Source organism: Papilio xuthus, unplaced genomic scaffold (assembly GCF_000836235.2).
Source record: "Papilio xuthus unplaced genomic scaffold, Pxut_1.1 DF829758.1, whole genome shotgun sequence".
Classification (NCBI taxonomy): Eukaryota; Metazoa; Arthropoda; class Insecta; order Lepidoptera; family Papilionidae; genus Papilio; species Papilio xuthus.
In genome coordinates this window covers 2,815,890-2,841,780 of record NW_013528891.1, presented here as the reverse complement: position 1 = coordinate 2,841,780, position 25,891 = coordinate 2,815,890, and the positions used below count along the sequence as shown (strand labels likewise).

At 34.4% G+C, this 25,891-nt stretch overlaps 1 protein-coding gene across 1 annotated transcript; it reads right to left on the bottom strand.

The window, feature by feature from the left end:
- Positions 1 to 1,823: 1,823 nt before the first annotated feature.
- LOC106128311 (zinc finger protein pebbled) lies at positions 1,824 to 25,594 on the bottom strand. The gene is made up of 6 exons (XM_013326630.1): positions 25,123 to 25,594; positions 17,447 to 17,532; positions 4,844 to 7,574; positions 4,109 to 4,754; positions 3,508 to 3,731; positions 1,824 to 3,026 (listed from the first exon to the last, which is right to left on the bottom strand). Exons 2-6 carry the CDS (start codon positions 17,502 to 17,504, stop codon positions 2,765 to 2,767), a joined length of 3,921 nt encoding a protein of 1,306 aa, XP_013182084.1. The 5' UTR covers positions 17,505 to 17,532; positions 25,123 to 25,594; the 3' UTR covers positions 1,824 to 2,764.
- Positions 25,595 to 25,891: the final 297 nt, after the last annotated feature.

Sequence of the window (25,891 nt, the reverse complement as noted above, 5' to 3'; positions counted from 1 at the left end):
TTTTTATTTTAATTCAATATAAATAAATACACAATTAAAGAAAAAAATACAAACAATTTTATTATGTTATCAAGTATATTGGAGCGTCTTACATCGAGCGTCATAAATAGCAGTACTGATCGTGAATTGATTTGATTTTATGTAACCTGTTTTTGTCACTTCATATTTATGTTGCTCTCAAAAACTATTTATTCAGGTGATTTTTTTATTCAAGCCATAAAAAGGGGTAAATTTTTTAACTTAGTATCCCTGCTTGCTTATTGGTTTGTCAAGCATTTGGTAAAAGTTAATTGAGTTGAAGTGCGTTCAGAATTATAAGTTAAACAACCTTAAAGTGTTAGTTTTTAATCGCTCATTAAAATGTGTGGGTGTTAATTAGTACAATAATAAAAAAGGGCAGTAAAAATCATTACATTTAACCTTCTTTTGAAGGATAATTAATGTAAGAAACATTTTACATTTAAATTGATCTATAGTAACGCTGCCATCTACAAATTTTAAACCTACAATTGATGTTGAAGTTCTCTTAACTTGCGCCATCTAGCGCTGAGTAGAAAAACTAAAAAAAATCGATCTTGAAACAAAAAATTTAAAAATGGTGTACTTATGTAAAGGGATTAATTGCAGTTGCAATGATATTAAAGTTTACTCACGCTTTGGCACATTTCTCGGCTGAGTTGTTTGATTCAACCTTTTTAAATAAGTATCAAATTAAAATTCCGAATTTAAAGCAAATAATTCTTTATTTAATACATCATGTATTTCACAAAAAAACGTTTTTAAAACGACACTCTTATTGCAAAAAGAAAGAGAGGCAAAAAGTGAATATACTTATTACAATAGAATTACCACACATACAATTAAATTGGTAATATTTAACAATATTTAAGATAATATATTTATTAAATAACAGCATTTTTTAAAACACACGACACTACATTTGAAAGGCCAAGCGGTGTTGCCAGAATATACTTAATTTAAATCTTAATTTTAAAGTTCTTTAATTTTTAAGTACAGTTAAATGTAAATCTTATGTAAGACATTCGTAAGTTTTCTTAAAAACTAACATCGAACCATTTACTTACTGGCCCTAAAGAAATATAAAAATTAAAGTTTATAAAATTAAATAAAATTGCAATTATTTTTAATTTACAAAGCTTTTTAATTATAATTGACATGAAGCAGGATTTCTATTTAAATAATACAATATTATATATTAATACTATTAAATAAGTATTCCTAATTTTAAAACAATAATTCAATTAAACACTTCTCTTTAATAAATTACAATATTGCTTTTAAGACTTCCTTTCGAAGTTATTAAGCTATTTTAATAATTATTATGAAAAAAATATAGGACCAATCTTAGAATACTAAGAGACATCATTATTTTTAAAAAATCTATTTTATTTATATAAGATGATATATTTGGTATGTTTAGCGACAAGTTTATACAAAGCGAATTCCAACTTAGGTATATCTAGCGTATGATTCGTCGATCCATTTCAGATGACTAAACTATAACTATAATAATAAAACTATCAAGAGTTCAAAACTCACATAACTATTGCTGCACCGAAAATCTAAAGATAGAACATATTTTTTTTAACATTAATCTTAAAATTAACCTTCAAATAACCTTAACAATGTAATACTATATTTTTACAATAAAATACTCGGTAAACTAAAGTCACCCAAAGCCTTTGGTACAAATTAAAAAAATATATGTAATTAGCAAATTATATTTACAAGAGATCCTAACTTTTTCTTAAAAGCAACTTTTTTAATATAATAAAGTCTTTAAAAGATAAAGAAATGCCATGAATTTGAGCAAATAAAATTTAACCTTAGAATTAAAATCATAATTAAAAGTTATAAAAGTATTGAAGAATGAAAAGTGCTGACGTTTGAAGAGAAAAATCGTATTTTGTAAGAATTACACAAAGTTCTAGAAAGTTCTACATATTTCTAATTATTTCCGAGAACTACAATCTATTCATTGGTAGGATAAAATGAGGTTGGTAATACTAAGACTTATTTAATATTTGAATGCAATAATTACTATTGATTTTGGTATATTTTAGCTTAGGATCATTATTAAAAGTTAAGAGATTGACTAGAAAAATTTGGATTTAATTGCAAAAGGTTTTTTTTAGTCTGGAATACACCATTACAAATTGTGAATATTGAAAAATACGGCGTGAAACGGAACGGTGTTCGAAAGATCGAATATAACACGACTAGATGGAAATGCAAACGTGAATATTTTTAAGCTATTTTCCCATAGACATTTAAAAATATCTTGCTACTTATGCGTCATTTTGACGCTAAATTCTAACCTAAAATTAAAATTCATATTACTATACGATACAATAAGAATTAAATGTACTTTTAAAATAAAACTGGCACTATATTTATCTTTCGTTGTCGTCACCCACATTTAAAAATGTACAATTTAAGGCAGAAAAGGACGGTTACTATTCAATAAGGCAGCTAAAGTCTAGAGATGTTCTTTGACCATCGACATATTGCATAATTTTTACATCTTATTAAGCAATAATAGAAATATTTAAATATTTTATAGCGTTAAGTAAAAAATCGATAAAAACAGCGTTAATCGGACATCACTAATCCCCGCGCACATATTATAAATCTACTCGTTGATAGATGGCGCTGTAGCTTGTTTGGTTTGGTTGTTTAGTATTTTTAGTCCTCGCGGGGCCAGGATGAGCCTGGCAGGCGTCACGAGGACTAAGGCGTACTCTCATTTGTTGACGCCGAGGAACTTGGCCGCTTCATCCGCTGAGGAGAGGAGTTTATTGATGATAGTCTTGTCTTGAATGCCAAGGAGTTTGCCGATCAAATCGCCGCCATTTTCTGGATCATTCTCAGCGTCTGAGGAGTATTTGCGTGACGTCATTTGTAACTTGAGTTTCTTGTCGTATGGGACAGATGGCGGTGAGTTATTATTATTGATGTTGCTCGGCACATCTCCGCCTGAACCTTCATCATCTTGGTAGCGATATCTAGAAAAAAAATAACAAATTTTGAAATTTTCCACCCTAGGTTTACTTCGGTAAAATTTTTACATTAATGTTAGCATAAATTAAGCTTTGTACGGTCGATGCATGTCGCCAGAGTTCTCTGCACGCTATTTCCAACATGCTAATATATTTTCAGGAAACAATAATGACTAAAATGCATGTTCTTATAGTTTTAGACATTATTAGAATCCTTTGGCGCGAATGGCGCGCTTTCATTACAAAGTTAAGTGTCAGAATGATTAGTGATGTGACATAAACGTCGACATTTTGGTAAGGCTAGTGTTGCGCCAGTACAACGGCACAGTGTCGGATTTTCTTCCTAATAATAGATATCAAATTATTTTTGTACAAATTCTAAGGGTTAAATATATATTAAATTGATTTTCTAACAATTGTTAACTAAATACAAAAACCGGTTGGTTATGAAAAGTTTGAATTCGTTTTGTTTTAAAAACCAACTCACCCGTTAGTATTAGAATTTTCTAGCGGTGTATTAGGTGGCGTAGTTTCCTCATCATCAGTGAGTTCTTCACGATGTTTCTTGCGATGTCGCAGCATGCTATGCTTCAGTGTGAATCGTCGCCGACAGAGGTCGCATGCAAACGGTCTCTCGCCGGAGTGCGTGCGCATATGACGGCGCAGATCTTCAGCCGACCAGAAGCGACGAATGCAGAATGCACACACAACCTAAAAACGCATATAGACTTAGCTTTATTTGTAATACTGTAGGGTAAACGGTGTAGTTATTGACTAGTAGTATAGTAAACTATAATATCTTAAAGCAATTACTTTGATGATTTTTATAGTCTTTCCTTAATTTTTAATTGTTATGAACATGTTTATTACTTTTATTTACTTGTACGACATTGATTTATTGTGTAACAAATTCAATTTAGTGTTTATTTTCCGTGTATCAATTTCCTTCAAGTTTAAAAATAAATTGATATTGCATGAAATCATAACAATTTCTTTTACCCCATCGTAATTCCCCGAAATGTTTGTTTTTCGTGTCCGAAAGGTAATAATAAGGTAAGTGTATGTAATTTAACCTTTTTTTATCTTACCTTCCTATTAGCGTGATCAGGAAATTTTCCCCTTTCGTCATCATCGGCGCTTTCGCTGCGGTCACTATTACCATCGAGAGCCCCTTTGCTGACCAACTGTTCGTACTCCGCGGAATGATTCGCTGCCAAATGTCCCAAAGCACCACTCCTATCGCTAAAAGATCCTTCACATAAATGACACTTGAATACAAGACCGTCCACTAATTCTTCGTTCCCTTCAGGATTCGGAGATCCCGGTTGGGAATCGCCGGTTCCGTGGCGAGATGACATATGTTTCTTCAGAGTTTCCATAGAAGAAAATGTACTGGTTGGACATGATGCACATTTGAATGGTCTTTCTGGCACAGTTCTAGTATCATTTGTCTGCGGTGGAGAGGCTGACTCTGTGATTGGTTCAGCAAGTATAGCTCTAGCGGAGCCGCCGTGTTTACGCAGTAAATGACGATCGCAATTGGATTTCGTGGTGAAGAGCAAAGGACAGTGAGGGCATTTGAAAGGTTTTTGTCCCGTGTGGGTGAGAACGTGTCGACGGAGAGACGATGACCAGGGGAACTTGCGGTGGCAGTATGGACATGAGACTCGATTTGGAGCTAGACTGTATGCGGACTTCTTCTTAGGAGGAAGAGTTCCGGTGTCTGATTCCGATCTGAAAATAAAAAAAAACAATTAAGATATATCACAAGCGATTCGTGAATACAGAATGTTAATAAATATAATAGGGACACTGATACTCACTTGTTTTCATCACTTCCAGAATTATTGCCTTCGCTAGTTGAAGCTACCAGGCCTTCTTCGTCTTCCTCTTCATCACTACGGGTGGGGACAACAGGTATAGATTCAGCATCTTGGATAGGATCTGTCCCAGTTTCAGCTTTATCAGTAGCAATTGGGATCGGTTTGTTGATAAGATTTCCTGCTATCTTAAGATCGAAATCTTTAGCCATTTCTTGTTGACGCGTGGCCATAAGAATTTCTGCAGCTGCTTTATGTGCGGCCGTATGGTCTAGAGGTTTGATGTCTGTTTCTGGTTCCTCGTCTATGACCAAAGTGTCGTCTTCGTCCTCCTCATTATCGGCCACTTCGTCAGAGTCTCTACGAATGGGTGAGCGATCATTTTGTTGCAGCGGCCTTTCCAAATGTCTCGCTAAGAGAGCGAACTTCACTCTATCAGCTATGTTATCCGGCGTCGGATACGGCGGTGGGGCTCTTGGCGTCGGTCTACGTACGCTCCAATGCTGGGGATGTTGTTGTTTCACGTGACGTTCCATATTGGAACGTAAAGTGAACCGAGCTGAACATTGCGAACATGAAAATGGTCTTTCAGTGCGATAACGTCTTTGCTTTTGCTTTGGCATTAGTATACCGTTCTTAATGACCATCTTAACTGAATCACTTTGAGGTACGACATTATTGCTTAAAGGGCGCGGAGATTCAGGACGTGGAGGTGGGGTCGGGGAGGTAGCTTGAGACAGCGGTTTTAAATCTTCCTCTTCAGGTTCTTGCTTCGGCTGTGTCTCTGGTTCGGTGACCAATCGACCCCCTGACATACTAAGCCCACGAATAATTTCCTTTTGTATACGCTGCTTTATTTCGGCAAGTTCTTGTGAATCAGTTGGGTGAGGAAAAAACGAAGTCTGTAGAAAGTAAGGATTGATAGGAAAGGCTGAAGGTGGGATTGTCAAGCCCGGAAGGCCGGAGACAGCACCGGCATATAGCTGGGAAAACTGATTTGCATAATATGGGTCAATTTTTGGTAGAGAAGACTCGAAAAGTCTTTGCTGAGCCAAGAGGAATCTCGTTTTTTCCAATGCCGTGGCAGCTACCGAAGCTGCAGTGGTAGCGGGGTTTGTCTCAAAAGCATTTCGTGGAACCGCTTTAGGCTCATCATCCACTTCGCGTTTCTTTTTACTGAGATCAAGGACGTCGCAGCTGTTATTGTCGCTTGTACTGAGATCGACGGGAGCGTCATCACCGTAAGGTTCAGGGGGAGTGTCGTTAGAATTGAATGAAAGCTCAGGTGGTCTGAATTCCGGGATTTGCGTCAACTGTCCGATTCCTTTCACTTTAATTCTAGGAAGTGTCAGTTCAGGCTCTTTGGGAGTCAATGTTGGCGTTTCTGGCAACGTTTTAGTAGTTAGTGCAGTAACTGGATGTCTGTCCGTTATAAATGTTGGCGTATAGTGAGTCAACGGTGTATCGCGACCAGTAGATTCGTTACGCCGTTCAATTTCAGGTGTATGAAATGCGAGAGATCTTTTGACCTCGTCTCGAGCCAATTTTGAATTCACTTCATCATTATTGGGGTCCTCAGATGGATGATAAATAATAGAGCGCTTAACGTCTTCCCTGGTTACTTTGGCGTGGCGATTACGTAAATGGCGTTCACAATTAGCTTTTGTAGTAAACGCGTAATTGCACACAGCACATTCGTAAGGACGGTCGCCATTATGAGTTCGCATGTGACGAACCAAAGCTGCTTTGTCTAAAGATGCATGAGGACACATGTTACACTGGTAAGGCCCTGGACCGGTTCCGCTAAGATGCACTCTGTTATGTCCTTTCAATGCTCGAAGATTGGGAAATTTCGCTGGACACAGTCGGCAAGGGAATTCACCGCGAAGCTTCATTCTTCTGAATTCAGCTGCAAAATTATCTTGAGTTTCTTCTTGTTCACGTTCCTTCACTATAGTGTCAGGTGGGGTAAGGGCAGCGCTTTCTAAAGCAACTCGAGTTCCAGTCAGCCTTTCAAGAAGACTCCCGGCTGACGTCACATTTAAGATCGACTGAATATCCGCCAAGTCTCTGGCAGCATCAATATGCCTTATACCGTTTCCGCCAATGTGACCGTCCTCAAATTTTGAAGCGAATCTCTCCATTGGTGGTGTTAAGGTGCCAGGAATGCCAAAAGACCTATTCCTAAGGTCTAAGTTAGCGAAGAAATCTCTACGCTCACGCTCTGGACTCGTAAGTCTTGTTGAATTGGTACAAGTTTTTCTATGGATATCCAAAGACTGGCTACATGGGAAATCTCGTGAGCATAAGTCGCATTTGTTGCGTTGCTCCTGCATAGCCAAGTGAGTGTTACGCTCGCATATTCCTCTTGATATTTCCGGGAATTTCTTGTTCGAGAAGTCAACTAGAGTAATATCGTCATAACCAGTTCTAACTTCATCGCCGTGAGCTGTGAAGCGATGTATGTCGAAAGCGTTGGCGGAGTCAAACCGCTGCAGGCACTTCGGGCACTCGTAACGCGTTGTTCTTTTATCCAAGGGTATTGGCGAAGGGGATGTGGATGCCGCTCTCTTCCTGCACCTTCTAGAATCTTCCTCTTCGCTGCGATCAGATCTATTGTCGCTGTCAATGCTGGTGGTGCGCGTCGCGCGCGTGTCACTTTCCAATTTCATTTTGTCGTTCTGTAGTTCTTCTGTTTCCACTTTAGCCTCACTAATGACTTCTGTTTTGATTTCTGCAACAATAAAAGTAAAGTTAATATTCCAGTGTGTTTGAATAGCGCTGGAGAGGGGGCCTTTCATTTTACTATTCGAAGAAACGGACAATGGGTTGAGTCAGCCAATACATTTGTTACATAGTCATAGTTTTATAAGTCTAAATATAATGAGATGTCGCCAACAGTTCCGACAATCAGCTAATAGTTTATTTCTTAATGAAAATACGATGGATTCCATTTAAGTAATCAAACTTTTTTTGGAATGATACTGGCACATAAGGTTCAAAATCGCTGTTTAATATTATTAAAAAAAAACTATTACATTAGACGTATGATTCATTACGAACTATTGTATTCAGACGTGCCAAGTAGATATAGATACACAAAATCTACGCTAATATTTTTATTGTTCTCTTAAACAGATAAAACAATAAGCCGTGTGAATACTGCGGCAAAGAGCAAACATTTGTATATAAATAAACATTGTTATGAAAGTAGGCGTAAATACATTGGCATTACATAGTACATGGCGGGGGGTGCTCGCCCCGAGGGCGGGGGCGGGAGGAGGAAAATCAATACTCTGACACCTACTCTCCCTGACTGCCGGCTAACGTACTATAAACATGATTTTTTCTTTTTTCGGAAAAGTCTCAATAATTTGACTTTTAAAATTTAGAGTGCATCCTTAGAAATATATTGTAGGGTCAGATTTTGAGATGGTCCAAAGAACTGTGGGTAATATTAACTCGGTGTTTCGAAAGTTTCGTATAAAAATATTGCATTCCTATGATTATCATTGAAAAACTAAAGAAAAAGTTTTTGTACTGTGTTTCTACGTAGGATTTTCACAAGAATATTATAGTCCACATTGTATTATATACATAATATAGTATGTATATCATACTAGCTGCCGCCCACGACTCTATCCGCGTGAAATAAAAAAAAACATAATTAGTAGCCTATGTGTTGTTCCAGAGATGCAGTTCTGGAGAGCAAACAAACAAACATCCATTCAAATATACGAATATATAATATTAGTAAGATTATATTCATATTAGAACAAGTATAGATTGTGTATTAGTGATTAATTCTTGAGACAGTCCAATGTCCGCGGAAATCTTGATTCATTGTCATAAAGTATGAGTCATGTTTGCCTACTGGTGTTATCTGATCGATGTTTTGTGAAAAGTATAGCTCTTTAGATATATTGATTCGAGGAATAGGATTCATTGCTAAGGTTTCTTTACAGTAGGACTCCACTGACGTAATACTTGTAAGCATTGACTCTGATAAAACAGTGGACAAGACAGTTGAATCTGGATAAACGAGAAAATATAACGGTCCCTTTAAGGTGGTCCTTGGTTTCACCGCAGTGAAGTCCTACGGTTATTTTGCGTTAGGGTTGTCGTCACAGTTTTCGATTAGGCGTGTCTGACGCTGATGTAACTTTCAACAAGACTGGGAAAATCCCCGATATAGGTATTTTATTATGTTATTAAATTATTGTTATGTTTAACTTCAAGACAGGTGGCTGATTCGCCTTCATTATGTTTAGTCTCGATGGGATTTCCACTGTTTTGAAGATGACTTCTCTATTATAACTAAATACTTAATACTATTTTGCAGATAAAAATATTTTGTAACTTTGGAACATTTACTGGTTTACTGACAGTTTTTTTTTTAATTACGGTTCAATGAGATTTCATGGAACAAACGCGGACTTGATGGCAGATTTTTTTTTTAAATATTACATTTCGCTTAAAGCTACGCAAATTGTGACGGACACTCTCATTTTATTATTGTATAGATATTGATTATTATAATACTATTTAATTTTATCTCGCAATTTTACAAATTAATGTGAAATAGTACATAGCGTATGTATGATAATTTGTCTTTCTTCTGTATATATAATTTGGTTTTTTTTTTAAAGTATACTCGTTAAAAATATACCTATCTCTGTCTAGCAAAACATGTTCTTTAACAATGATATGAAAAGAGGTCACGCAAATATATTTTTTTATTGAAAACATTCAAAGTCGACATTCTTCAAGCTTGTTTATGAATAAAAGCAATACTTAACTAATTGCGACTGAATGACGAAACTTGATACTTAGCAATCTCAGCTAATTATTACTTTCGGGGCTTACCTAATGAACGGTAAAATATCGAGTTATTTTAACTACATGTCTACATAATATTGGAAATATAATTACTTGTAACGTTGGTTTTTGAAAGCAAAATCTCATCCTTGTTCCAATCTTTGACAAAACAGAGATAACGATATATTTTAAACGGGGATTTAAGTCTCAGAAACTCACCGTTAATGAGGTAAAAGCTGCAGTTACAGTCAAGTGTATGATACTAAATTGTAACGAGAGAGGATCACTACTAATTTAATACCGAAGTAGGAAATAAGCATTATATTAATCTTCATTGTCATGGAATATAAATAATGAATTAAATTGTAAGAAGGATAAATGCATCGTACTTTTATGACTATAAAATAAGTGGAATGAGTAATGTGTCAGCTATCTAGAAAAGATGTATTTGTCGAACGCCTATTGCATCCATAAACGAACAAAAAAGAAACGCGAGGTAAACTATAGCTGTTGAACTTTATTATTGGTACTCCGACCGCGCGGGATTAAAAAAAAACTTAATTAGTAGCCTACGGGTTTTTCCAGACTATGTTCTACATCTATGCCGAATTTCAGCGAGATCTATACAGCCGTTCTGGCAACCTTCTAGCGAACATCCATTCAAACTTTCGCATTTATAATATTAGTAAGATGATGAAATACTATAAAGAAAAGGCTAAATTATTTCAAATATCAGAATTTAGGACACGATTATTATTGCTAACACATTGTTATACTTATATAAAAATAATTTTAATACATTAATGATTTCATCGTTAGCGAAAATTGTACACGATCGTTGGATTTACGTCACGTCATTCATGAATCGTAACTTTTGCTATAAAACAGTGTTGATTTTCATTGTCACATTAGATTCGCTATAACAAAACATCCGGTGCCAATTGCCGTCGTTTCGAATTACTGAATTGTTTACTTTACCATTAGAATTCTTATAAGCATATTTTGCAATAATTCTTCAATATAAAGACCTAAAATAAACGGACAGATTTTGCGGTTGTGAGTTGATTTGTGCTGTACACGGACCGCAGTTTAACGGCGCTATATTGTAAATTGGTTAGAAGGTGCGACGCCTACAAACCGCGGAAATGGTTTGGCGACGTAGTTATGTACATATATTTCAAAATGATTTAAAAAAATATAATATTCGACTGCCGTGAAACAGCATTGACGCGTATTGTGGTCTCTATTTTATCAAAAAGAAGGAAAGGGATGACAATATGTATCGATACAAATATAGCGGTATGTCTACAGTTAACTGCTGCCGGCATACACCGACTGCTTAAAGCTGTCCTTGTACAGTAACCCTTACAGTAAACAATAGAAACTGAAGTGAATTATATTTTTGCTGATGACAGAAAACTGTAATGAAATCAGATACGTAACGATTGGTAACGCTGTCCTATTTTACAAATTGATTAATACATAGATGTTATCAGTAAAATTGCTAAAGGTGAAGGTTTCTCCAGAACTGCTAAATGGATCTCGATGAAATGTGGTATTGATGTAGAACATAGTCTGGAAGAACACATTGGCTACTAATTAAGTGTTTTAATTCCAGCCACGTAGCCATTGTAGCCACGGGCGAAAACTAGTCGATATAAAGCCAGTAACAAAAATTGAAAAAGCTTTTTTTTAATTACTTTCAACAGACAGTTTCGTGTGGCGGAAAATATTTGTTATATCTAAGAAAAGTGTGTGGAAATCGTTCGTGAAAAAGATTTCATACATGCTGAAATACGTATTATATTATCGCGTAAGCGCAACGGTGTGACTGTAGGATTGTTTTACGCAATCCACGCATACGGGGAAATGTGTCCGAACGTTTATGTCGAAATATACGCGTCAATAACTGGAATCGAACGAGAAATGCTAAATTTGGGCTACGCGTATTGCTTATTTTTATAATATTTACTGCTTTAATTATTAAAAAAGATTGAAATTTTGATCTCATTTTAAATGATTGTTATGCCCATAATTGTTGCTTATACCCCATTTGTAAACTACTAAATTATATTGTCATCATCAGTTAACTATATGTCCCTACTAAGTCAGTGACTAGGCCATAGTCAACGCTGACCTACTGCGAGTCGACTACACACATATCTATGAATTTCTTCGCAGATATGTGCAGGTTGCATTACGATGTTTTACTTAACCACAAAAACGTCGGATCAACATGTGTAAATCAAAAAACACATTGGTACATCGGGATACGAACCTAGGACATGTAGATTACAAGACACAATAACCCCTGAGCCACAGATGCGGTATATTTATATACGCTGTATAAAATGATGAATAGAAAGAAAGAACACAATATAGCAGAGGTTTCTTAAGTAGATAATGTTATGCGATCAATTAAAGGAAATTGGATTGCTGTAATACCGAAGTCGAGCTCCACATTATGTCCCAAATAGGAGACTTAATAGCATTAGGTCGGAGCTAATCGATTCCTCTATAACTATATGAAATGGAAATCTTATATAAAACCAATTTCTATTGATATAAATACGTCATTTTTCTTGTATCTTATTTTTACTGAATTTATATCAGAGCATTACGCACTTAAACAATAGTTGAATGACGGAATTCGAACTGTCGACCACGTGATTAGAAAGATGTATTCTTAACCATTAAGCTATTGGCGAAAACCACTCAATTTAAAGCTTATGTACATACAGAATTCCATGCGGACAAAGTCGCAGGCAAAAGCTAGTGATAAATATTATAAAAGACCATCAAATTCTCCGACGATTGAGTTCACTCAACTTCATATACGGAGAAAAGGTGTGACATAGATGCGCGCGCGTCGTGACTTCCTCCTTCCTTCTTATTCGGAATTTAAATCGACCTATCGCCATCCCTGCAACATCACACTGACCGTTGACAGACAAATTGAATAACTCACGCGATTACACACCTTATTGACATAGTAATAAGGCGTTACGTGGTTATATCAGGTCATACGTGGACACCGCATATAATAAACGTTTTGATTGATATGGCATGAACGTACAGAGTACCGGTGCTTTCTTCCACACTCCAATGAGCCTCAACGGTACTGAATTACACCGTGTCGTATCTCCAAGCCCTCATTTATGGTGTCGCCATTGACAATTACCTGCTTACCTACCGCAGTAGGCAGATTTCAATGGATTATGCAAGGGAATTTGTGTCTTATTACATTTGTCTTTGTTGTAAGTTAAGTCGAAAGTTGTTTAAGGCGTGAGAGTTGGCTATTGTCTAGAAATTGATATAACTCCGACTAAGGAATGGACTGTATCAACGGTGAAACTTAATAGAGAGGTAACCTAACATTACTGTCGCACAATATGTCTGATTTCATTTCAAATGGTTACTTACGGAGTCCATGATAAACACTAAAACAATACTTAGTAAAGCTTTTGAAAAACTTACGGACTTACCGTGGGTTTCAGTGACCAAAATCCCCGTTTTAAACATGTTATCTCTGTCAAATATAATGTTTTATACAGAGGTTTTGGACTCCGAAACCCACGGTTAGTAATTACTTATCACAACAACTTTCTGTCACTTTTACGACAGAACACTTGAATATGGAACAAACCTAACATAACAGTTTTTTAACAACTCATTTCTTATATACTTTCCAATTCCAAAACCACAGGATATCGTACTAGCGAAATTAAAAAGAAACTCGTGTGTCAAAGATCTCAAATCAAAAGTTTAGCGTGCACTAAAATGTTTCTTATTTAATTAAATTGAATAATTTTGTGCTATCTATACTGTATAGATATTTATTAAAATAAATCATACGCAACAGATATAATCTATGGGTATTGCGGCGGCCATCTTAGCGCCTATCAGAATGCACGTCATGGCCCGTCTTCCGCGCCTCTGATGCCAGGATAACGGTCCTTCGCTCCTGTTTAGCTGTTCATCATGTTAGATATTATTCAATATAGGTTACTAAGCCTTATTATTATCAATTTGAGTTCCCTATGCTGTCCTATCTATAGACTGTTTAGTTACCAAATGTTGGACACTTCTATGTATTTAATTTTCATACAAATGTTACAAAATGTTCTGCTTTATGTATAAATAGTAATTGAATTAAATTATTAAATATAAATTAGGTTATGTGTCAAAAATGTTTGATATTTTTTTATCTGTGTTCAATTCTAAGTGTTCTATTATCTATGGCCCTACCCAAAACAATGTTTTCCGATCGATTGCCGCTTTCTCCAAACGGAAAAGCGTTTCATTTAGGCACGTGCTGGCGCGTTAAGGTGACGAATAACACAAATGACTCGTTATAAAGCTGGAAATAAATAACAGAAAAACATCAATAATTAACTAATGCTAATAAACTAACATTGACAAATATTACTCGTGTTTCTTAAAAGATTTAATACCGTAAAGCAAAAATTAATTTTCTCTTGCCTGTCAATAGATGGCGTTACTAGTATGATTTAAATGAAAACTATTAACTGCTATACTTAGGGACATTTATGTATCTTAAATAGTCCTCCTTAAGAGACACTCTTAGTACTAATGACTATAAAATGATTAAGAAACTGGCATATAACAAATTAATTAAATAAAAAAAGCACCAAAAAGTACACACGTGTTAACGACCTCCTTTCTTAAAACGAGAAGAGCACGACAAGGTATACATCTTAAGTTAAAGCTTTAAGTAACAGCAATACATTCCTCGAAGTTCGGAAGTCCCTTACACGGTGGGCATTAACAAATACGTCACGTAAGCTTGGACATCTAACTTAAAGGTACGCAAGTACAGTCGCGTTCACTGACGGTATCCCAACTTTAATACCACAATCGTTTGGATTTTTCGTAAGCTTTAAATGATAAAGGCAAAACTAGCGTATTTTATATCTACATTATTCAGTAGAACAGTAAAGGTTGTATACATTTTTATTGGATCTGAATTAATTTGTAAGTTTTTAACTTTTAATAGTTTATACTGTAACTGGATCACCGCGAACAACCGAGAGTGTACATCACTGGAGTTAGTAGGTTGTTTACCTCGACAATGTCTTGGAGAAATACGATTGATGGTATCCACATGAGATACGCATCTCGACAGGACGGACACGCGAAAATATTAACAATGTATGTAAATAATTTAGAGTCACTTTACGAATTTTGCAATTAAATACACTCAGAATCGTTAATTTGTACTTTAGAAATATTTTAACATGAGCAATCTACACTTAAAACTTTTAGTGCTACCGACTTACTTACACTTTTTTATTGAAATTACCAATCTTCATATATAAATTACATCAAAACACGAGATTGAATCCTATATATTATGTTCGTAAGAAAAATACATCCAAATACGTAATTTCAGAAGAAATATATTGATAGCTAATCGATTTATAAATTATCACATCCGCCGGATGCGACTACTTTACCACGTAATTCCACCGCCGTAATACTTGTATTCAAACATATCACTGTCTCAGTTTTATCAAAGAAAATGAGCGAGGCGATAATAATGTTTCGACAGTTGAAGGTGGTGGTCGGCTTACTCATCTCGGTTATCAGTTGCCAGCGCACCAATTGCCCAAATTCGCCCAGTTTGCCCTATCGGTTAGGCCTTACGGACCGGAACGTCTTATCAGATAATTGTACCGTTGACCGTTAAGTTTCTTTTGTTTGTTGAGTAAATGAGTTGACGTGGTATTTCTTAGACGAGTAGATATTAAAATTTGTAACAAACTAGTAGAAAAAAAAAACAAATATTGTCACATATAGCCTATGTAATTCAAATATATAAATAGATAAAATAGCTTCATAATAGCGTAAGAATTATTGATATATGTCCAGTAGTTTTTGAGTTAATTCGCAAAGATACGAAAATTTGAAGTGTTCATTTTTATAATAAAAATATGCAGACATTTTTAATATATGTACTACTTACACTATTTTGTGGCATAATTACATTTGCAGTTTTAAAATAAAAAAAATATATACATATATGCACGACAGATAACACATGTATTTTAACATGTCTACATGTTAGTCTACATTGTAATCATGAATTCATGATTTCAAATTGTTTTATTAAGATTAAAATTAAAAGTAAATTTTTATCAAAATCGTTATACGAGTTGAAAGATATTTGTCGTAGCAATATAAGAGAACAAACACGATTAGGAAAGCCTCATTCGAAGCTGAGATCCATTGTAGACACAAGTGTGGTCATACAAAAGGATGTTGGCTCATCTCACAAGAGATATCCTATCCATACGGCTGTGCAAACCAAATTCCTATCCATTAAACGTTAACGAGACATTCAGAGACATCTCAAAATGGTAAAATAAAATAATCCAAATTTAAATTTTGAGCGATTTTAAAGAGGGAAAAAATAAAACATTCCAAATTTAAATTTCCTAAATTATTGGAGCAGACATTTTTTTATAGCAATGTCTAAAGTCGTTAACATTCTGCCAGTTTAAAATATATTATCACTGTATATTGCTTATTTTTTTATTTAAGTTTATTTAGTTAACTGATATTTAACTAACTTAACAATAAAAAAAGGATATTAACATTTCATTCCGATTCAATTTTGCATTAGCATTAGCTATGTAAGTATTTTTTCGTTATCATAAAAATGGCGTTTATAAGAACCAGTTATTTAGATAATGCAGTGCAGTTGTGAAGTTATTTTTTTCTCCAATAACGATTGGCGTTTGTTGATGAAATTTTACAGCGCATATAACGAATGCCTCGATAATCGTTAATGTTGTTGCATTATTGCGTTATACCAGTTATTTCGTTATAGTTTATCTGCTGAAATATTTATATATTTTTTTAATTTCCTGGCCAGACAAAAACACGAGGAAAATAGGATTTCGGCAAAGAAGATAGTACTTTTTTTTAATAATTAGTTTTCTATTTGCCTTCTAACGGATGGCGTATATATTTTAAACACCTACCTAAAATGAAAAAGATCAAATAAAATAATGGAGATGTTCTGGACTCTGTTATCAAGTTATAATGTTAATTTAAATAACTGAGGGTAGTTTAAAACGTGTAAGTATCGGGTGACTCGTGGCTCGTGCGCGCTTAAAAGCCATTTGTCAGTTGACCGCGCTACTGATCGCACGTGTCGTGTTCAACGCGAGATGAGCGCGAGTTAAATTTAACATCCTGTCTGTTTTGTACTTAGATTTATTCATGTTATAATTATAATACATTGATAGTACTTATGAATTTACTTATGAAATTTACTAATATTTCTCTTACCATTCCAACTAAGCTCTAGGCTTGTGCTAGGATAAAGTTTACGACAATAGTTGAATGGCGGGATTCGAACCCCCGATCTCGTGATCGGAAATCCGTAACCTTAACCATTAGGCTATTGGCGCTTGTTCTAATTATTTCGATCTTCATTCATATAGTCATATGAATCAATCGTCGAATCCAAAAATATATCACAATTTATTTGTGCGCTGTCTTGGACTCATATTTATTTCATAATTATAAAGTTGTATATTCAGGTTAATCGCTTCCCGAGCGTTATAGATGTAGGTGGAGTAATATACAAAGAGTGTAAAAAACTTGTCGTAAAGGCTATGTACATAGTTGACTGGTTACGAAAGTACTTTTGTCGAATACAATATGTGTTTAATTTCTCTTTGTTTTTATTACTTAAGTATGTTATACGACAAAGGTAAAAGACTGAAGAAAGTTTCGTGTGGCTAGGTATCTACTTACGCTGGGAGGCAGGCGGCTCAGCCGCGGGGGGCGCGGGCGCGTTGGCAGCACCCTGCATTGCCCGCGACGTGCGACCGCGTCTGCGCCTGCGCATACATTTATTTTAATTACATCCAGATACATTTTGTGGTAATAAATCAGTATCAGTACTTAGCGTGCAAAAGGTTAATGTTTGGTCACTCTAGTAAAATACAAAAATCAATCTTTGGTACAAAAACGGTTGATATATGAGTCAGTTTGTTTAACAATGCAAAAATGATGCGCTTAAAAATTGCGGGATACAAAGATAATAGTATTATATAGTTAAAAGATGGAAGATGTTTAAAGTATCACTAGATATATGTATGTTTGAATAAATTTTATTTAACAATTAAAATTTTATTTAACTCGAAAATAAAATTCGACGATAAAGTTTTTGTAGTATCATTTCCTTAGCCGAATACGAATTAACATTCAGTGCGGCGAGACACAATTAATATTCGACTGTTTAATTATTTGAGAGATACATTTTAATTCGTCTGTGTCGCATTGATTATATAAATCTTCGTCATTAAGATTAAAAATACGGGTATTCATGGAATGAAAACTAAGGAAACGTTTGACAATTTAAGCTAAGACTGCTTTTGTGCTCATCATCATCATCAGGTTACTATACGTCCCCACCGGAAGGCTTTGGAGTCTACATTAAGTTAAGGGTGATTAGATAGTCAACCACGCTGACCAAGTGCGGGTTGGTTGACTTCACACATATCTTTGAATTTCTTCTCAGATATGTGCAGGATACATCACTATGATTTCTTTCACCGTAAGAACGTCGGATAAATGTACATATGTAAATCGGAAATCGAAAAACACAGTGTTACATGGCAGGATTCGAACCCAGACAGAGAATGAAAATAACCTTGTAAGGTAATAGGTGTGCCTAGAATCGAAGATAGCGGCAAAATATCTAAAAGATAGACCATTACGAGATTACAGGACATTTAAATTAGTCGCATAGTGTAAGAAATAAATTCCCTACCCACTTAGGATTGAATATCATCCTTTGAAGATTTTTAAACGAAATTTCACTTAATGTAAATATTCGAAAAATATAGGTAAAGTAGGAATTTACTAAATCAAAAACTATGACATATATTTATGTCTAAAGTTCATTTTATACAAGAAAATTTCACCTGTCCATACAATACGTGGCAAAGGAATTGAGTCATAGCCCTTCAGTTTATCAATTTCCTGCATTACATAGTTATTACTTGAGAAATGAGGGTACATGTGCATCTATTGTTAGGGTTGCCATCAATTCTGTTCTTTCATGAAAAATATCAAATATTTAATGCATTACAAAAATACCGGCCACAAACAGTTTACTCGAATGTTAATCGAAAGATATAAAAAAAAATCGGGACGAACAAGGAGACATTTACAAACGAACTAGCTGTCGCCTTAGACTCCGTTTATGAGGAATTATAATAAATAAAAAAATAATTAGTAGCCTCTGTATTCTTCCAGACAATTTCAACAAGATCCATACAAACATTCTGAATACTTTCTAACAAACATCCATCCATCTAAACATTCGCATTTATAATATTAGTAAGATTTTCATTTTTTTCAACCTCCAGCTCCTTTTTATACCTTGATACCTTCACGCGTTTTTGAGAAAAAGGGTCTTGACAGACGGTTCACGGACAACAAAGTGATCCTATAAGGTACGGAACCCTAAAAACAGTGTTGGTCCACTGTTGAGACATTTGTACGAAAAAACATCATCCCACTTTATTATTATTGAATATATTGAAATAACAATACGTTCTTCTAAATATGTAAAGAGTTATAACATAGACAGATCAACATATACTGGTCGCTTTGCACGCCTCAAGTGACCTATTATAGTACAGACAATGCGAGTTAATAACCTGCGCGCGCTTCACAAGACGATATTGTGATTTATTAAACAACTAGCCGTCGCCCGCAATTCCGTCCACGTAGAATTAAAAAAAAAACTTAATTAGTAGCCTATATGTTCTTCCAGACTCTGTTCTACATCTATGCCAAATTTCATCTGGATCACTTTATTCTAGAGATACCTTCAAATAAACAAACACACATCCATCCATCCAAACATTCGCATGTATAATATTAGTAAGAAGTAAGACTAAGCTGTCGCCTACAACTCCATACGCGTGGAATTAAAAAAAATATATTTTAATGCTTTTTAAACTTTTAGAACATAAAACCTTGATTGTTAATTTGCTAAGGTACAATTTACAAACTTTTTTTCTCATCATTAGTCATATTCTAAAAGTTAGCTGCCAGTAGCAGGAAATAAAAAAATAATAATTTGCGGTATGACAGTTTAACTTTTTAAATTGTTCTAAAACAAAGAGCAAAAGCATCGCCGGTGTGAGGCCGCTTATCGGTAAATGCTAAGATAAGTAATAAATATTGTATTACGACTCTTACAAGTTTCCAAGTAACGTGTAATCCTTGCCATCAAACGCGCCGACAGACGGCCTTCCTTTGTTCTAATTTTTAGTCGAACGCGCACAAAATGAAATGAAATCTTTTTCTAAGAATTGATAATTAAAAAGAAAGTACCGGCTAAAATCAAGACAAAAGGTAATCCGTCTACGTAATGGATTAGAACTTCTGAAGTGTTTTACAAATCATATTGGCCATAGATCTGGACATTTTTTAAGCGGTTTTAAATGTCATTTTATGAACTATTTTGGGCAATTTTTGTGATGTAGAAACATTCTGAATGTGTTTAATACACGATGTTATATCTAGAAGTAGATTTAATCATTTGGTACGAATTATTTAAATTTTTATGTAACTTGTTTGGTTATTTATATAACTTGGATCAATTCCAAGTATTGTCTCGCCAATTGATTGTGAAGACTTTAAAGATTCAAAGCCATACTTTTCATATCATTCCAATGGGCGTCAACATCAACAAGATCGAATCTTTTCATATTAAAATATGGTGGTACAACGTCTTGTTACTTGCAAATAATTTGCGACTGTACAGAAACTTAACAATCTAATGTACTTATAATATTATATAAGATTTTTATTTTAATATTGTTTTTAAAGTTCAATAAGCATTTACGGGCATCCGTGATGTATTTTAAGGTATGTTTTCAATTGAATAATGTTACCTTTGCGCGACGCTAGATGGCAGTGATAGTTTATACTGAATAAATTTGGTACTTCTAAGCACATATTATAAATGTATATTTTCTATCATTTTATCATAATCATAATTGTGATATCTTAAAGAAGATATTTCCTAACTTATTCTTGGAATTCATTCAATCGATTCTATGAATTTAATTATTTGATATTTTACGTCTTTCTATCTTTACTAAGTGGGAAAAAGATAGCAATATTTCTTGACAGTATCAAATAGCAAATGGCTAAAGATGAGTTTAGCCCTTCTTTTTTTTTAAGAGGGAATGCGTTACGCATACCGGGCGCCTCGAGGAAAGCCACTCCGGTTATGTGGGACTCTCTCCACATCCCTAATGGGACAAGGGGCCTACCCACTAAACCCCTCTGGTTCCCTCGACTCACTGTTTACCGGGGTGTGGACACATGTTAATACTCTTCGCACAAAGATGAGTTTAGCCTACGTACCGGAAAGGGAGTTAACCCGACAATTCGTAATATTACCGATAAATATAATGGAAACAAGATTATATATTAGTTTATTTCTCCTTTATATTATCTGTTTCGTGTACCTGCGCTCGACTAACAAAATCAATTACTCTTATTTATCAGTTCGTTATCACGACTCGCAAGGATTTCATAGTTTTATCACGGCAGACGTGATCCGATGACAATATAATTTATCTATAATTATTACAAATAGCTTTTAAATGTTTTGGTTTTTTTTCAAGAATCTTCCTATATTTACCAATAATGTTAAAGCCGTAAATCAAGCGACCCAAACTTCTAATGGTGCCTGTTTTCGCGCTACCATTGCCCTGAGCTAGATTTCTACGACGGTTTTTTTAGCATGTTCTGGAGGGTTTTGGCGCCCTGGCTTTCAGTTTGACTACACATTGAATTAGTTAAATACCACAATTTTATAAGTAAGATAAAATAATTTTGTACACTTATTCTTTTTCTATGTTTCAAAGGCCTTTTGTAAGTTTAGGTCTGTGCTAGTCGCGATTCCGTGCATCGAAATCCGTTGAGTCGCTCTGTAGGTACCTTCAAATATCCATCCATCTAAACTTTCGCATTTAAAATATTAAGTAAGATTAAGTATATTAAATATGACATTATTAACATGTTTTTCAAAATCATGTCATACTTTTAGCTATTTAATATATTTTTAATGACTATATCACAGAGTAAGTAAATTATAGAGAATATAAAAATTATATTATTAACACGTTAAAGCGTAAAGATATAACGACAATTAAATTAGATAAGTGCGAAACATGGCTGAGTTATTATGCCACATTTTGTCCATAAAATGACACTATCAGTGTATTCGTGACAATGTTAACATATAACATCTCAAAGTATTGATGTAATATTACGAAATACCTAAAAAAGATAACTAAAGATATATTAAGTAGTCAGTACGAAAATAATTAATTCATCTATTTGACTCCAGATTTAGATTAAAAAAAAAAACACGCCTCAATACTAATTGAACTAAAACTAATGATTGATACTTCTTCATTTGGGCTTTTATAAATTAACTAACTGTCGCGACTCCGTTTGTGCGGATTAAAAAAATAAACATTAGAAGTCTATGTGTTCTTCCATACTATGTTTTACATCTATGACAAATTTCAGCGAAGTCCATGCAGCCGTGCTTGTCCTGGGGATACCTTCTAACAAAATTCCATCCATCTTAACATTCACATTTACAATATTAGTAATATTGTCTGTAATTCAAATTGGAATCTTACAGGAAAGAAAATTATATAATTTTCTGTTGTTAGTGCTCCGATCGTAGGTTTCTGAGACCATGATATCAGTTTAAATCGTACTGCTATCTCTGTTTCAAACAAAGATAATGATAGGGATGACGATATGTTTTATACAGAGATTTTCTAAAACCAAAAAGTCGAGTTCTTTAGTTATTTGGCAGTCCCTTATTACATATACATATTAAATCTGAACTCTCTGAATGTCTATCAAACGACTATGTCTTAATCTTTTAATAAATATTTTCAATTTTAAAGCACCTCAATGCTCATTATTCCTCTAATTGTACATAGAAATTGTAACACGACAAATAATACATAATATTACATATCTCGGGGAACTTAAATGTTTAAAGCCAACATTCCAGTGTTACGATTAAAATATAAATCTATTAGCTCGTGTCTCTCGGCAGTGTTCTAGAGCTAGTTGTTTCTTAATGGGCATTAAGTCCCCACGCGGCGCCAGACGGATTGAAGGCTTTACATGTCTTCCAATTTTATGGATACATAGATTCTATTGGATGTTTTACTCATATTTCTACAATTTATTAACTCCCATTGCAGAAACATATGGAGAAAATGTCATTCCTCTCACTCTTTTAATAGAAAATTAAAAGAAATAACGATATGTTTTTGAATAGACGTAGTTACTACGGCCTAGTCACCCCTAACTTAGGAGATAAAAAAAACTTAGGATAAGCTTCGAGCCCATTAGTGGAGACATATAGTGAGCTGATGATGATGTTACGATATGAGATAGCACGAATTCAATTGACGACGTATGCTCTATGAGGCATAGATTAATATAGAATATAGAACTGCCACAGATTATACGAAAAATGGTCTCAAAAGTTTTGTAATTGTCGAAATTCTTTGACTCGATACGTTCTCTTCATTTGGTGTTCATTTTAATGATAAAGTGATATTTCTCCAGTTACATTACGTTGTAATCATGTACTCGAGATGTTGCAGGGGCATATCTTGGAGTACTCGAGATAAGAGCGTTATTGTCAGATGTCTCAATCACAGATGAGATTCGAGATACTTATCTCCCGCACGCTGTGGTAATTTCAATTTAATGATGAGTGCTTGTTGACGATAAAGACATCATTTTATAGTTATATTAGCTGTCGCCCGCGACTTCGTTTGCGCGGAATTAAAGTAAAACTTTATAAGTAGCCTATGTGTTCTTCAAGACTATGTTTTATATCCGTTCCGGAGGTACCTTCGAACGAACATCCGTCAATCCATCCTTCTAAACTTTCGTATTTTTATAATATTAGTAAGATCTAGTATTCGTATCCGTATCCTTGTTAGGTACTATGCGAAGGAACAGAGGGGTTTAGTGGGTATGCTCTTTATCTGGGACCATATGCTCCCCTGGTAAAAGGGATATCCAGTGTTATAGGTTTAAAGTTAAAATCTAATAATAATATATCTTGTAGTAATAGTATTTAACTATTATAGTCCAAATGTTACTAATCAAAGAACATTTGATGGATTTTCTAAATTACTTTGTTAATTCTTATATTAAGTGTAGGAATTATTATCTCTGTCTACCGCCCTAATGTTTAACCTTAGTTAGGACGAAATACAAGATTATACTATCGCTAACAAAGTAAAATCTTACACAATACCTATTACCGCAATATTAAATAATTAGGTCTTCTTATGCCGACTGTACTTGCCTGATTAAATAATTAATTTCTGTCTATACTAACGAGTGTACTTGAATTATTAGTAAATTATATCAAATAATCTATTTAGAGTTCTGTTTAGAAATTGGTAAATATTTCTGTGCGCGGCAGAATTTATCTATGGAATCTAAAACCAAAGCGAATATCTTTACTTTCTGAATCTATGACAAATTTTAGGAATTGGAAGGAAGTTATTTCTAAAATATTGTTAATTACAATAATGAATATCTACTTAAAAATCAAACAATTTATTAAAAATTAAAACAAAGCTTTAGATAATTATTGCTATTAATTTGTAGAATTTATGTTTCTCTTTTTAATATTATTTTATAAAAATCAATCTTTTAGGCACTAATTTTAAAGAATTTAAATATATGGATCATAAAGCTATAAATTGTTTAGTGTAAAAACGGTTAGAAAATTGAATTATTTTAGTAACAGATTTCGATCAAAAACTAGTTGGTTTAGAAAAACGGCCGCATAGATTCGACAACCGATATTTTTAAATAAATCAGAAACGTTTTTCGTTCAAATTTCATTTTTATCACGACCCGTCGGATTTTAGTAGTTACCTACAAAATGTTAGTCCTTCGCAAATCGTTTACATTTTTTTATTAAAACATTCTAATAAGAATAATAATTATAATTTTAAAACATAGATCTCTTCACGTTTTATTTTACTTTTTTAATTTATTTTGACTTACCTATATATCAAATATTAATTTTTAAATAATAATAAAGACAATTACAAAAAAGGTTAGCTTTTTCCGTAATTTAATTTCGTTCAAGTAAATTAAGGTGAACTTAGAGAATATAATTAAAATTAGGAGAATTTGAAAAACACGTTTAATTCAAAATACTTTTTTTTTATCAATAAAGCTTGGAATCTTTACTCAATGGCCACGATTAGCACAAGATATATGCAATAAGGTGATTGCGATTTAATGCAGCGAAAGTGGTGTAGGGCGACTGCCCGCCGTCAACACTAAATACGTTATTTGCATTGTAATCTAATCAAGACGACACTTACCCAATCGTGGATAATTTTCGCGATATCAGCCCGTTCAAATTTTCAACGAAAAGTCCAATTTTGCACGAATTCTTCTCCAGTCTCTCACTGCACAGGATAACTTTTTTGAGCACTTATTGTCAGTCTTACGAAAACACTAAAGAGTACGAAAGGCACACTTTTTGATATTAAATAAGTCGCGCGCTTGTGTGAGCTGGGCGCATCTTGCGCAGGAACGACAACCTCGCGCGGCGAGATGTCGTCTCCTTGTGATTGTGATGAGAGTACGCACTGTCGCTTGCTCTCGGGGGAGCACAAGATGGCCGCCGATTGGTTGAGAGCGGCGCGGCAGCCGGGCGCGCGGGGAGAAGGAGAGAGCGCATCTTGCGCGCGTCGTGAGGGAGCGAGACGGCGGCGGTTTGTTCGTCCTGCCACAGATTGTCCGGGCGAGTTCAGGTGGATCATTGCCGAGAGCGCGCTCTATGATAACGTAGAGATGTCATTCGAAACCGTTCACAATTATCGAATAATATTCAACGCGCTTATCTAACCTGTTCTTTAAATTATCTTTTGTCGTAATTAAAATACTTAACCTTCAAATTCCATGCCTCAAAATAAAAAAAAATACAATTTTACGTTGGCTACCAATTTCGATAACTATAAGGACACTTCAATGTCACTTATTTTTTTTGGTAATTCAATTTTATAAAAAAGCGAAAGAAACGGAATTAAATTGAAAGCTTTCGTATTTGATTGATTTTAATATATACCTTTTTTTTTTTTTTTTTAT

What these genes read in the sequence shown, in the direction of transcription:
- LOC106128311 (XM_013326630.1), bottom strand. Translation starts at nt 17,504, where the DNA reads ATGCAGGGTGCTGCCAACGCGCCCGCGCCCCCCGCGGCTGAGCCGCCT. An exon ending in TGAGCCGCCTGCCTCCCAGC is followed by an intron (nt 7,575 to 17,446) that starts GTAAGTAGATAC and finishes TTATTGTTGCAG; the next exon opens with AAATCAAAACAGAAGTCATT. An exon ending in CTGATCACGCTAATAGGAAG is followed by an intron (nt 3,732 to 4,108) that starts GTAAGATAAAAA and finishes ATGCGTTTTTAG; the next exon opens with GTTGTGTGTGCATTCTGCAT.